Source organism: Penicillium expansum, assembly GCF_000769745.1.
Source record: "Penicillium expansum strain MD-8 chromosome Unknown contig145, whole genome shotgun sequence".
NCBI classification, from domain to species: Eukaryota; Fungi; Ascomycota; class Eurotiomycetes; order Eurotiales; family Aspergillaceae; genus Penicillium; species Penicillium expansum.
In genome coordinates this window covers 431911-445860 of record NW_015971172.1, presented here as the reverse complement: position 1 = coordinate 445860, position 13950 = coordinate 431911, and the positions used below count along the sequence as shown (strand labels likewise).

The 13950-nt window shown below is 47.2% G+C and overlaps 7 protein-coding genes across 7 annotated transcripts; 6 read left to right on the top strand and 1 right to left on the bottom strand.

Annotated features, from left to right (window-relative positions):
- Positions 1-358: 358 nt before the first annotated feature.
- Positions 359-841, top strand: PEX2_044790 (SRPBCC family protein; the record flags this gene model as incomplete). Its single annotated transcript, XM_016741754.1, has 1 exon — positions 359-841. One exon carries the CDS (start codon positions 359-361, stop codon positions 839-841), a length of 483 nt encoding a protein of 160 aa, XP_016603456.1.
- Positions 842-1719: 878 nt separating this feature from the next.
- PEX2_044780 (Short-chain dehydrogenase/reductase SDR) lies at positions 1720-3635 on the top strand (the record flags this gene model as incomplete). Its single annotated transcript, XM_016741753.1, has 6 exons — positions 1720-2065; positions 2120-2282; positions 2345-2511; positions 2793-3224; positions 3282-3490; positions 3546-3635. 6 exons carry the CDS (start codon positions 1720-1722, stop codon positions 3633-3635), a joined length of 1407 nt encoding a protein of 468 aa, XP_016603455.1.
- Positions 3636-3945: 310 nt separating this feature from the next.
- PEX2_044770 (uncharacterized protein) lies at positions 3946-4851 on the bottom strand (the record flags this gene model as incomplete). The annotated part of the gene is made up of 1 exon (XM_016741752.1): positions 3946-4851. The coding sequence occupies one exon, from the start codon at positions 4849-4851 to the stop codon at positions 3946-3948; it is 906 nt and encodes a 301-aa protein (XP_016603454.1).
- Positions 4852-5345: 494 nt separating this feature from the next.
- Positions 5346-5989, top strand: PEX2_044760 (hemerythrin domain-containing protein; the record flags this gene model as incomplete). The annotated part of the gene is made up of 3 exons (XM_016741751.1): positions 5346-5435; positions 5496-5639; positions 5705-5989. 3 exons carry the CDS (start codon positions 5346-5348, stop codon positions 5987-5989), a joined length of 519 nt encoding a protein of 172 aa, XP_016603453.1.
- Positions 5990-6447: 458 nt separating this feature from the next.
- Positions 6448-6958, top strand: PEX2_044750 (uncharacterized protein; the record flags this gene model as incomplete). The annotated part of the gene is made up of 2 exons (XM_016741750.1): positions 6448-6532; positions 6594-6958. The coding sequence occupies 2 exons, from the start codon at positions 6448-6450 to the stop codon at positions 6956-6958; spliced, it is 450 nt and encodes a 149-aa protein (XP_016603452.1).
- Positions 6959-8584: 1626 nt separating this feature from the next.
- Positions 8585-10723, top strand: PEX2_044740 (fungal specific transcription factor domain-containing protein; the record flags this gene model as incomplete). The annotated part of the gene is made up of 3 exons (XM_016741749.1): positions 8585-8604; positions 8739-9075; positions 9164-10723. The coding sequence occupies 3 exons, from the start codon at positions 8585-8587 to the stop codon at positions 10721-10723; spliced, it is 1917 nt and encodes a 638-aa protein (XP_016603451.1).
- Positions 10724-12016: 1293 nt separating this feature from the next.
- PEX2_044730 (NmrA/HSCARG family protein) lies at positions 12017-13080 on the top strand (the record flags this gene model as incomplete). Its single annotated transcript, XM_016741748.1, has 3 exons — positions 12017-12190; positions 12246-12699; positions 12752-13080. The coding sequence occupies 3 exons, from the start codon at positions 12017-12019 to the stop codon at positions 13078-13080; spliced, it is 957 nt and encodes a 318-aa protein (XP_016603450.1).
- Between the last annotated feature and the right edge of the window lie 870 nt (positions 13081-13950).

Below are 13950 nucleotides of genomic sequence, written 5' to 3'. Positions count from 1 at the left end.
TATACAACAGACCGAAGCTGACAAGCACCTTGGGTGACTCTAGCTAAGGTTCAACCGTGGTACTATCAAGCAGTTTCAACTTTGATTGGCCAAATGCTTACCAGTGGATCCCCGAAACCTTATTCGCGGATTTATGTTCAGAACCGAGCTGTGTCATTCTTCGCTGTTCGGTCCATCCGTCGGGTCCCGTCTATGATGACTATGCGATACAACCTAAGGTTCCAAGTGATTCGACCCTGGCAACGCCTTAGAAAAATTTTCACCTCTATCTCTCTCTCTATATATATATATATATCGTCTTTCAAGTATCCAAAATAACACATTTTCCCCATCTACTTCATAAATTGACTACATCATCATGTCTGCAAATAACATCGCCTTCACAGCCCCCATCAACCCCGCTGGTGCGAGCCCAAAGCTCCATCAAGATCAAATTTGGGCGGGCCTTCGCCTAAAAGTTCGATCTGCGGAAACCTTCGTCCCGAGAGCCATTCAATCAACCACTGTGATCTCCGACTCGATAGATCCAACCACAGGGAACGAAGTCACTGTTCGCGAGGTCGTTTTCGTCGAAAATCAGCGCAAAGTCCAGGAAACCGTTACCGCATACAAGCCTTCCAGGGCCGTATTTATCCAGCCTGATGGCAGCACCATTGTCAATGTGGTTAGCGAGGACGCTGACGGGGAGCTCTACATGACCTACACCTTTGAATGGAGGCATCCTGGCGCCTCCAAGGAGGAACTTGCGGCGTTTTTAGAGAAGGAGAAGAAGATGAGCCGGATGGCTGTGGAGGGGACGATTACTGTTCTGCGGGAGTTGGCGAAGAATGGGAAGATCTGAGAGTGAACAATTTGTATTTGATTGATTATTGGAGTTTTTGTCACATAATACATGGATTGGTTTTTCTTTGATACATTATTGCTAGAGAACCGGCCCCTACATCCTTTACCGAAACATCCTGCGATGGTCGAATGTAATGAAATTTTTCTTTTTCTCTTGCCAATGTCTTATGTGCAAAGGAGTACATATATGACTTCCTGCGAGGTACCAAGGGTAGATACTAATACTAGTGCATCAATTAGAATTCGGCATTGACTGTTCTCCACTGTAGTCACATGTTGTAAACGCATGTAGTACATAGTCAACCATGTAGTAGACCTTGACTCAAGTGAGAAACTAGCAGCCTCATCAGAGATGAGGCATTTTGATAGTTCCATCCTAGCGCACTACAACAAGCAAAAGTGGGACCGTCGGCATCGAGGGGGTCACTGGTGATATCGGCATTGGCTACAGCCCCGACGGGACCGATCTGTCAGCGGGGCGGGGCTCCAGCGCAAGTCGGCGCTCCGACTCTCCGACTAGTGCTATATCGCATCGTAGTATGTCTATATTTAAATAAACAAGAGGACATTACTCGGACATGTTAACCTAAATTCTACAAGATCTTCAATATGACTTCAATCACGGTTGGTATTGCCGGTATCACAGGCAAATTTGCCCGTTGCGTTGTTGGTCACCTTTTGAAGAACCCCAACGTGACTATCAAGGGTTATTGTCGCGACCCAAGTAAACTTCCCGCTGCCCTCCTTGCATCCCCCAGAATTAGCATTACCCAAGGCCAATCAGATGACAAAAAGGCCTTGTAAACTTTTGCCAAAGGGAACGATGTGGTAGTTTGCTGTTATCTCGGTGACCACAACCTTATGATCAACGGTCAAATGTCGTTGATCGATGCTTGCGAGTCCGAGGGAGTCGGTCGTTATGTGGCAAGCGACTACAGCCTAGACTTCACGAAGCTAGAGCTTGGGCAGCTTCCCGCGAAGGACCCCATGAAGCACGTTCACGAATATCTGAAGAGCAAAAACGTCCAAAGAGTCCATGTCTTGATTGGCATTTTCATGGAAACTTTCTTCACCACTTTCTTCAACTCCTGGAATGCGAAGGAATCCTCCTTCTCATACTGGGGCTCTGGTGAGGAAAAGTGGGAGTCAACAAGCTACGACAATGCGGCCCAGTTTGTCGCAGCTGTCGCCCAAGATCCTACTGCGGTTGGTGTGCAGAGATGTGAGTCATTCCTTCTAAATTCATATATTTGGAAGGAGATACTGACTTTTATAGTCCTCGGTGATCGCAAGAGCATTTTAGAAATCGCTGCCACATTCGAAAACCAGTACAAGGTCAAGCCACAGTTGAACAGACTTGGATCTCTGGAAGAACTCTACACATATATGCAACAAGTTAGAGACAATGACCCAAGCAACTTTATGGCTTGGATTCCTTTGTAAGTTTTTCAAACCTGTGAATTCAAATCTGAGAGATTCTAACATGTCTGGGATTTTCTAGGTTCTACAAGTTCTACTGCACCAACGGACAGACTTATCTCACTCCCGATGTCGATGCTTCGAAATATGGCGTAATCCCACGACTGACCTTCGACGAGTTCTTCAAACACCATTCACTAGAGTCTCTCTCAACTGCAGCCTGGGGTGTTGGTTCGAACGTATCAGCATAGTGATGGGGGCTGCATAATGCACGCTACATTGTACAATTGAGTTTATCACACACATAGACCTAAATGGCAACCGGGGAAAAAAATAACCTTCGAAAATAGTCAGATTAAATAGTGGCAGCACACATTATCCACGTATTGCTGAGCTCCTTTTTAATGTGTATTGGCCACATAGATAACTGTAGTGATGATGTCATTTGGCCGGAAAGCCTCCCTATATAAAGAGACTTCGCTGCCCCCAAAGAATTCAATTTCTATTTACTTTTGACACGTGTTCCAGAATGCCAAGATCAATTGCAATCATTGCCGGTGCAGGGCCAGGAACTGGCAGCGCCATTGCCCGCCGGTTTGCCAAGGCCTACCCAGTGGTACTTCTTGCTCGATCGCAATCATCCCTTGACCCTTTAATTGCTCAAATCACGCAAATCGGTGGCTCTGCCATTGGTGTCCCCACGGATGTCAGCGACTCTGCAAGCATGACTTCGACAATGAACCAAGTCAAGGCCAAGTTTGGTTCTGATGTGACAATAGCCGCCGCTATTTACAACGTGGCGAGCAAGTTCACGAGAAAGCCCTTTCTAGAACAAAGCCAGGAAGAATTCCTCGGGAGCCTTGAGCCATCCGTCAAGGGTGCTTTTAACTTCGCTCAGGCTACACTGCCCCTAATGCTCAATCCCGAAATGGGACAGTCTCCACCCACTCTCATTTTCACCGGTACCGGATACTTTTCCTAATTGGTTTAATACAACATTTACTTACTGATTCTAATAGGTGCAACGGCTGCATTGAAAGGTGGCTCTGGGCTTTCCGGGTTTGCTATGAGCAAGTTTGGAATCCGTGCTATGTCCCAATCTCTCGCGCGTGAATTCGGCCCGAAGGGTGTCCATGTCTCACATGCGATCATTGATGGCATCATTAACACTGAGAAGACTAAGGGCTATCTTGATAATGTTCCAGATGGAAAAATTGACCCTGAGGGGGTAAGTGAAATTAGATCTCACTGCAGCCAATCCTCCCACTAATCAACAATCACAGATTGCAGAGTCTTACTGGTTTTTGCACTCCCAGCCTAGGACTTCGTTTACTCACGAAATTGATCTCCGACCGTATGTAGAGACTTGGTAAGAGACCGAAGATTGAATAGGACGGTTGTTCTTGATTGGGAGTGATCTTTACATAGTGCAATCAATGGAAAGCTTATACAGCTAGAGCTTGATATATTCTGTACCAAACTAGAATTTCAAATATAAAAATTAAAATTAAAATACAAAAACATATTATGTTTAAAGTAGTGAGAAACCCGGGTGACATGTCACTAACACAAGCCGGCGCCGGCCACAGTATCACCCGCAATTAACAGAGTGCCGTCTCTAGTAGGACAGATGTCCAACAGATAGACATGTTCCAATTGCCTCCCCAACAAGTTGACGGAAACTCATGCCTTGCTCTTGTGCTCTCGGAAGAAATCCTCGACCTTAGTCCAAGTCACGTCGGGATATCGGTCATTATCGAGCGGGTCGAGTTTTCCGGCCCCAGAAAACATGTTCGCCATGTACTGCATGCCCTGCCAAGCAGGGAACACATCATTCTCACCCCCAAACAGACGCATAACCCGGATCATGAACTCCATGAATCCCACAGTGCCCATCCACCCGGGCTTGTATGGCACACCTTCGACGTTGCTCTGTGCCTGGGCGATATCCTTCACAGTGACGGTATCACTAGCAATGCGGAGGAAATTAGGCGTGTGGTTGGGGTCTGCAGCCACAGCAGCCGTGTACGCAGCCGTGTCCACCATGGTGGTGAAATCGAGTAATTGTGTGGTTTTCCCGATATAGGCGACCTTGCGGCTCTTGTGATTTATCATTGGCGAGTTGCCGACCATGAGATCCATGAAGCCGCCGTTGAGGATACTTGTCCATTCGATACCTGACTTCCTCAACTGGGCATGGAACTCGCGACGCAGATCAAGGTTGCGGTTGGATCCAGGTTTTGTCTTGGTGAAGTCCAAGGAGAAGTCTGAAGGGATGAATCTAGGCACCTTGGCGGCTACAGAGGCCTCTAGAAGTTTGCTCTGAACGCCGTGCATGACATCCTTCAACCCCTGGAGTGTAGACACGACACACATCGCTCCATCGAGTTCGCGAGTGAGAGCTGGGACCGCGGATAGATCCACTGTAGCGATAGTTACGCCAGCGTCGCGGAGCTTTTGGGTGCGAGAGGGATCGGTGTTGGGCCGGACGAGAGCCTTCACAGCCACGCCTCTTTTGATCAGTGCCATTGTGACAAGCTGGCCTAAACCACCGGCAGCACCGGCGACGGCGACAAAGGGTGAAGTCATGTTGGTTGGCTTCAGCGATAAGTTAAGATATATGTGAAATGATGGTCAAGTGTAAAAAACAGAGCTATTCGTGGGAATAATTGGAAACATTTCAAGGACCGAGGCCCTTTTTAATCTCAATAAAATTCTAAACTACTCGATTGCCACGCAAAACAAGTTTGCCGTTGAATTCTCATCAACTTCAAAGGGGCTCGCTGCTGACTTAGTCATGGCGGTGGTTCGGGATCGAGATGAACCCCGAGAACCCGGAGTGGTCACCCGCATAAATAGGAAATCTCTTAGAAGATGGAAAAAGGAAATTGATGTAAAATCTGATTATATCAACTCAGCCTATCGCCTTTATGCAATTACCGATTTACCAATCTCACTCTCGGTTCCTATATCAAGCCCCCAGGACCTGGATTCAAAGACCTTGTATTACATCGTTACAAAATAGGCATACAAGAGTATCGACAGGGATTATCCCGACGATCTACCAACGCTCGCACTTCACAATGGCCAATCACTCCTCCTCATTTCTTCCGCCTCTAAGTAACCAGGAATTTAAGCTATACAACCGCATGGCAGATAAGATGCAGGGATTGGTGCGTACCCTGTCTACGGCGTTTATACTTTAATATGGTTTGCGCTAATTAACTCCACAGCATCAATGGTTTCGAGTGCGATGGAACATAATCTACGACGTGGCAGAATCATCACGACGCCCCGCCGGTATGTCTATCAAGAGCTATCTTAACATGTGTTTGGAATTTTGTGAAAATCTCGAAACACACCACGAGATTGAAGAGGTAGGTCCTCATAGAACCAAGTCCCACTTGATTATACTTGGCTCAGTTGAGTAACGATTTTGCAGATCCGCGTCTTTCCGTACCTCGCTCGGCGTATGCCTGCTTTTGCCAACAAGGACGAGTTGATTAAGCAGCATAAAGTGATTCATAAAGGACTCGAAAGATTCGAGTCGCATGTTCGCAATTGTCTACGAGGGAATGCTGATATACGATGGGATGAGATTAAAGACATCTTAGACTCGTTCGGAACGACACTCTGGGACCATTTGGACGACGAAGTCAGGGAACTGGGAGCTGAGCAGACTCGGAAGTACTGGTCAAAGGAGGAAATGACGAGAATGCCGATGTAAATGGATTGTATTATTGTATTATTGTCAAATGTCAGATGTTCCAAATATGATTTGCATTCCAGCACTGATAAGAATCGTCTTTGAAGGGATACAGATGCTAGAGGAACTATTCCAGTGGGGATATTTGTCCTCATTTATTATCTATGAGAAGCTAGCTTTTCGTTCACACTGTGATGGGGCGGTGCTCGGTACATGCTACGTGATCGGCCCATACCGGCCCTCGTAATTCTGGCAGTAATTTTGGCGGCGAAGGTCTGTAACTCTGGTAATTATATTACGAGGCCACCGTCACATCTAGTCGGGGCTCGGCATTGCCTTTAAGACCGATATATTTAGGAGGGTCCACCAAGACCTTTACCACCACTATTGACAAAATCTGCCCGTTCTATCTTGTATCATTCTACAATCATAAGGAAACCTAAAGGAAATTTTCAATGTCACTTCCGATCAAAAATATCATGAAGCCTATCCCCATTATAGTGTGCGGCAAGTCTGCGCACGTCGCTGTTGGTGTGAAGGAAGGCATCAGACCAACATATGAGGGTGAGCTATTGACTCCAGATGGTTTTGATTTGATTACTGCAAATATCTGACCAAATTGAAGCGCTTCATATCATTCAATCTTTGGAAGCTGGGATGAGGGACATTCCATCCCTTTTGGAAGGACTCGATCCTCCTTCCAAGGAGTGGGCAAACCTTGGAACTCAGGAGTACGGGAAAAAGGTCGCAGCAGTCGTCGTTGGAGGTGGATACAACGATGCAGACTTCGAACAGCTACGAAATACTGGCGAAGGGAAAAGCAGTATACCGTGGCTGCGTCACGACATAAGCAAGGAGATCGACCCAAGGCAACCTAGGCCCAAAGCTGGGATTGAGTATGGCGAGCAGCTTGCAAAGAAGATAGTCAAGTGCTTACAAGATTTGGAAGAAGATAAGAAGATGGGAAAGGATGGCGTATATTGGTTCTAGGCGATATCATACAACGCTTTCTCTCGAATTTCACTCCAGCTAAACATAATATATTCCGGCAGACTTCCAAAAGAATTCTCAAGCTGCCAATAGTAGTTCTACCTCTCCTCCCCGGTCTCTTTATCTAGTGAAAAGTTTGATGTGACCTCCGTATTTTGTCAGCCGCGGCACTTCGGGATTCTGTTCTATGCCGAGCACCACACTCCTCTAGAAACCATTTATATTTTTTACTTTTCGTTTAGATATATATCCATGTCAAAATTCATGAGCCAAGCGATATCCAAGTCTCTTTCCATTTCAAAATGGCAGACAATAAGCTAAAGGGCAACCTGTCGCGTGTCAAAGCTCCCTCTCCTCTCGGCAAGTCAATCTTTGTTGGGCTTCGTTTGACAGATGCAGTTTGGCACTATGCATTTCTCTATCGTGATTGGGCATCCCAGTTAGTCTAACTGCTTGATGGAACGTCTCTACAGGTTCTGCATGCCTCCAGTGGCGGCTGAGCCCTTACTCCAGCTGCTTGTTGTCATGGCCCTCGGCAGTGGTCTTAAGCAAGCAATTCATATAGCCTTCATCTCAGAGCAAGAACCTTCGAGTGGACAAGGCTTCTATATATGGTTCTTTAACACCGTCTTTAACTTGACCAACATCCTTCTTTCCGTCTGGTCCCTCACCTCCAATCGCCTTCCTCCGACGGTTCGCTTCGTATCCAATCCATGGCTTTTGTAGCTATCGGCGTTTACGCGTACATTGTCAGCATCTTGCCGAAATTTATATCAGAACTCCAGCGTCGCCGCTTCAAGAAAGACCCGAACAACAAACGAAAGCCGTATGGAAGCGGACTGTTCTGTTCTCGCTCGCAACAAACGTTAATTACGGTGCTTATACTTTGTGGTGTACTAGATTTGCGTTGGCAACTGGAGGATGAGCCTGGAGACTATTCAACTTCTCCTTTTTCATCTATGAATTTGCGACTCGTGGAGTCCCAGTCCTTGGCGAGTATTGCACCTAGAGAGTATGCTTGTTCATTCTCCTTTCATTTATCACCGCATCCTCTTATTTACTTACTTACCTCACAATTATTGGTATAGAGCACCTTGGACAGATATCAAAAAACGCTTTTATTACCGTTTGTTGCTTTGGATATATTAGAGAGTGCAAGGAAGAACATGGGATCAAATGGATCAAGCTTGGTTGTGTATACCCGGGGATATATGAACGGGGTAATAAATTTTAGGGCATTCGTTTGTCTAATACCAAATTTTGGATTTTGTCTATGCTATTTCTTTTGTAGTAATCGGTATATCAATTTGATTATAGGTGATATCTACATAACTAGCCTATTGAGGGAGTCGGAGGCAAAGTCCCCCGGCTCCAACCCTGTGGCCCCGGGGGGCTCCCTGAATAATTACATAATCAAAAGCCGGGGGGCACAACCTTCGAAAGCCGTTCACGAACGTCATGAAACAAATTATTGCAAGAATTATATCTTGGCATTTCAGAACATCTTCAATTCTCCTGAATTCCAAGGTTCAAATCATGATTCTTACCAAATGGTTCAACCAGCTAATCCTGTGAATTGCAACCTTCCTCGCGAAGGAGTATCGACCTTACTCCATCGCAGTTGCAATGCCTGCAATCGTAGGAAGGTCAGATGCAACAAGAATTCTCCGTGCGATAACTGCGTGAGGCTCGGATTTGAGTGTACTTTTCCACCACCTGGGCGGAAAGCCCGGACTAGGCCAACGAAATCATCCAAGGCTGAGTTGATCTCTCGATTAAGCTTATTGGAGCGGGAAGTCCAGAAGCTCGGCGCGCAGAAGATTGCGGCTGATGTCCCTGTGGGCAGCCTGGAAGATCAGGATATTGAAGAGAGCCCGGAGAGCAGCAGTACTGTAGCTCCATGGCCATCGAAGACCCCTGCAAGTGTAGAAGCGGAGGCTGAAGAGGAGGGTAAAGAGGAGGGAACTGGGATTCATGGTGGTCAGATTATACTAGAGCCAGATCCTGACACGTCAGAAAGCACACTGGGACACCAATTTGGACGGTTGGTCATCAACAGAAGTAGTGGGACAAGCCGGTATGTGAACCATCGGGTTCTGACAGATCTGGGAGATCAGGTAAATTGTGCCCCTCTCCCCCTACGTATTAACCCGATTGAGGCTTTACAAACAGCTTGCTGAATCCCTTTTGTGATGGTCTCTAAAGATCAAGGAACTTCGTGATGCTTTCAAGGCTCCATCATCGCCGACACCATCGTCCGAGGAAGAATATCCTTCATCTCCAGGCTCTACTGCGGCATACTCGGAAACACATAGCCCTTTCATATTCGGTTACCGTTCTTCGGTTTCTTCGTTACACGAATACCGTCCATCACCCACCCTAAGCCAATTACTTTTGAATGTCTTCGAAGAGAACATAGCACCCATAATCATGATTATTCACAAGCCAGCGTTAAGGAGTCTTATCCAAGCATCATGGGAAAATCCGGAGGAGCTTGATAGGAGCTCAGAGGCATTGATTTTTTCTGTGTACTTCGCTGCAGTTTCGAGCATGACACCAGAAGAATGCCTCATCCAGTTAGGGGAGGATCACGCTATTGTGGTCAAGCGATACCGCTTCGCCGTTGAGCAAGCACTAGCACGTGCAGGCTTCTTCCACACCCACAAACTTCTTGTGTTGCAAGCAGCCGTCCTCTTCTTGACCTGTGCTTGTAATCCAGAAGACACTCAATTCGTGTGGACCATGATAGCCGTGGTTACCCGGCTTGGGCTTGGTCTAGGGCTACATCGCGACGGCACCCACTTTGGCCTCAGTCCCTACGAAACCGAAATGCGGCGCCGAGTCTGGTGGTACATTTATCTATTGGATGTTCAAACATGCGAGCTCGAAGCAACGAGTCCCCAGATTCGGGAAGGGGACTATGATACGCGATTGCCGTTAAATATAAACGACAACGACCTGTCTCCGCATTCGGTGGAAACTCCGCCAGAACGCATCGGCTTTACGCAGATGACACTGACCCTGGTCCGCTGCGAGATCCTAATCTCCCGCCGCAAATCTATGCAAATGACATGCCCAGGGCCTAATGGCCCGAATATCTTGTTTAAGAACCGCAATCTCGCAATAGAGAAGTCTAAGCGGCTCCTTGAGGAACGATATCTCCAATTTTGTGACCTCAGCATCCCTATCCATTGGGTCGTAGCAACAATTGCACGAGTTGCACTTGCACGGCTATGGCTGGTTTCCCATTTCTCACTTTTAACCGCGCAAGGCTTTGAAGCAAATAACTGGCCTGAGCGATGCGAGGTTCTTATCTTAACGGCCATCGAGGTCCTCGAGTTCGTCTATTTGCTTGAGACAAATGTGAACACCGCCAAATGGTCCTGGCTGTTCCAGGGGTATGTTCAATGGCAAGCATTTGCTTTTGTTCTATCGGAGCTCTGTGTGCGCCCGGGCTCCTCGTTCTCTGATCGTGCGTGGACGGCTGTAGACCGGGTGTGGGAGCGGTGGAATAAGATACGGACTCATAAAGATTGGTTGATCATGCGACCACTCGAACGTCTGATGAAACGGGCTTCTGCTACCCGGACTCGTCAGCTAATTGGGTCGGAGCTGGCTCCTCCCATTGAGTCCAACCTGACCGACATGGAACTCGCGGACTCAGCAATGATGGACCAATTAGATGACTTACCTGGGGATCTGATGGCTGTGGATGCTGCATCTTTGGACCTTTTCAGGGACGTGATGACAAATTTGGGTCTATAACGAGGCCGTGAGAAATCTACTGGCCGGATCATGGTTTGAGTTTAGGATAGGGAATGAAAGGATCCCTAGGGGCTGTGATATATGTGGGTGGAATACAATGGACACCTGGAACTGGTCGGTTTTTGTTGCCCGGTCCTTCGGGACTGTTTTGAATGCCAACTGTACTCCCCATCTATGGTCGATTCCGAGGCGCCGATCTCGGAAGCGCAACCAGCCCCGCGTACGTGGCTGTGAACCGTTCGAAATCCACTGGCGATCCGCATTGATACGAGCTGCTTAGCTTAGGCCTCAAATGCCTCCAACTCAAGCTTACGAAGACGCTTTGAGGAAATGTACATGTAACTTATCGATACAATTGATCACGCTAGTTACGTATCTTTATTTCGGCCATCTAACTGTATGATTGCGTTAACCCCGTTAAACAGCTGGCATCAAGAGACTGTAAAGAATAAGATGAATGCGTGGGTTTGTATTCTATATATATATATATATGACGTTTTGAGTGTCGAGTTCATCGAAATTTGGTGTTAAATGATTTACTTCTGTGGGTCTAGAGTATCAAAAGTTGATGTCTCCCCCCGTACCAGAAATGATTGAAGGTCGATATATTGGGAAGCTATTCGGACTAATCCCAAACTGCTAGTCTATTGCTCCTGTAGTTCAGCTAATTTTTATAACTAGCACTCTAACTATTGCCTTGGTGCCTTGAATTCAAGGATCTGGTGGCGATATTGTGGCCTCAGGCATATATGCTAGCAGCTAACATAACCTACACGCCACCGAGGTCCCTAGCTGGTTGGTTCTGGGCACCCGAAGAATTGAGAGCGTCCGAGCGTCCTCTCGGGGCTCGGGACTGACCACAAACCCGGGGTGATGACGGAACACCCAGCTTGTCATCCCAAGGTGCAGAATCGTCGTAGTTTATCTTCCGTGGGTCTTCTTCACGAGTGACAACATGACAAGCTTTACGATAGTGCTATATTAGGTACCTAAGTGTAATGAACTTTACTAAGGCATTGCCACATTTTCGGATGTCCAGAGTCCCGACCAAGGATTTTACTAAGGTGGTCGGTTTCGACCTGATGCCGAGCTTATTCACGCTGTCTTTGCCCGAGAGCGCTCATTCGCCTGTGGCCAAATTTAAGATTTATAGAGCTGAACATCGAAGTTATAAAAGCTTCCTCGATTCCTCAACAACCTGGAATATATCTTCAACTCAGACGTCATTACTGCATTGCTCTGCCTCATATCATTCAATTTACTCTTTACAAGCAAATTTATCAATCATTCGCCATGTCCAAGGTCATTACAATTTTCGGCGCCACTGGTAACCAGGGTGGCTCGGTCATCGACGCCATTCTCGCCGATCCCAACCTCTCGAAGGAATTCAAGATCCGGGGTATTACCCGCGACACCACCAAGAAAACCGCACAGGACCTCGTCAAGCGCGGTGTCGATGTTGTCTCGGTAAGCTTGTATTTTGATTTTTGATTTTTGATTTCCTTGCTCGTCCTCTTGAAAGAATCATAGAATCCATCATGGGTATAGACTAACATTCCAACGGGCTGATCTGGACTCTCTCGACTCTCTCACCGCGGCGCTGAAGGGATCCCACATTGTCTTCCTCGTCACCAACTACTGGGAGACCATGAACGCCGACGTCGAGTACTCCCAAGGCAAGAATGTCACCGATGTCGCCAAGGCCGTTGGTGTTTCCCACCTGATCTTCTCGTCTCTCCACCATGTCACTGAGGAGACCAAGGGCCGTCTCACCAATGTTCCTCACTTCGATAGCAAGGCCAATATCGAGAAGTACATTCGTGCTTCCGGTGTTGGATGCAGCTTTGTCCTTCCCGGTTACTACATGAGCAACTTCACCCAGATGCTCGTCCGTGCTGAGGATGGCTTGTATCAGCTCTTCTACCCCGTTGGAAAGCAGGCTAAGTTCCCTCTCTTCGATGCTGCCCAGGATACAGGTAAGACTGGCTCTCCTTATTTTTGATATACATTAACTCACATACCCCCTAGGTCTCTTCGTGAGAGCTGCTCTCAAGCACCGCGACCAGCTGAAGAACAAGCAGATTTTGGCCGCTACCAAGTACTACACTCCCGATGAGATCGTAGACACCTTCTCCAAGGTCACTGGCAAGAAGGCCGTCTTTATTCAAGTCTCTCCGGAGCAATACAAGGCCTCCTTACCTGCTGCTATGGCCGATGAGTATCTCGACAACCAGCTGTTTGTGGAGGAGCCTGGCTACTACCTCGGAGAGCCCCTCGAGCCTAGTCTGAGCCTTGTCGATGGCAAGCCCACTACCTGGGAGGAGTTTGTGAAGAAGAATATCTCTGCTTGGAAATAGGTCGCTTGGAATGAGAGTCGTCGCTTTCAATAAGAATGATCACTTCGAATGAGAGTTTGATGTTGATTTGTATATATCTATCGTTTCAAATGGAAGTCTTCGATATCAAATTTACTCAAGTGTGGTTCAAACATTTAAGTGATGGTTGTTTAGGGGTTCAGATTTATCAAACAAGTACATTACACTCACACCCCGTGGAATCACCCATTGCTTGTAGACGAGTTCCTCTTCCGTTGCGATGCGTGGCATGCGACTAGACGCACCATGACTGAGTCTGAGACCCTCATTGATGACGGCCGACTGATAGAATAGTGAAATGTCAGCCCTCTAGCAGAAATATGTATTTAAGATAAAGTCACACGAAATAAGTCAAAGCCTCTAGTTTGTTCAATGCAACAGGCGCATAGCTGTCGGTATGACAGTACTCAACTCAGTGCGTAGCTTGTCCAACACATCCTTGTTATGCAATAGGTAATAGATAATCACAGCTAGGTCTCTGGCTGTCGTCTCGGTTCCAGCTTCAAGTGCGAGTCCGGCCTCCGTATTTAATCACTCTAGTGTTTTCTCACTCGATGGCAAGTCACTGTTCACAATATCTTGAAAGATTGTCCGTGAACTAGCAGATAACGAACCCTCCTTTCTCGAATTGCCATTCTTCCGACGCTCTTCCGTGGCAACCTGAATAATCTCAATCGGATACTGCAGTCTCTTGGTGAGGTTCGCTGTCTCGGGACTAATCCACTGCACGACCCCCGGCGACAGATTATTCAACAATGGATCCATGAACGAGCTAAACTACCTTCCCATGGGCCTCATCAACCCACTACTCGCAATGCCTCAAGCCAATCTGCTCCCTAATCTGTGTGATCA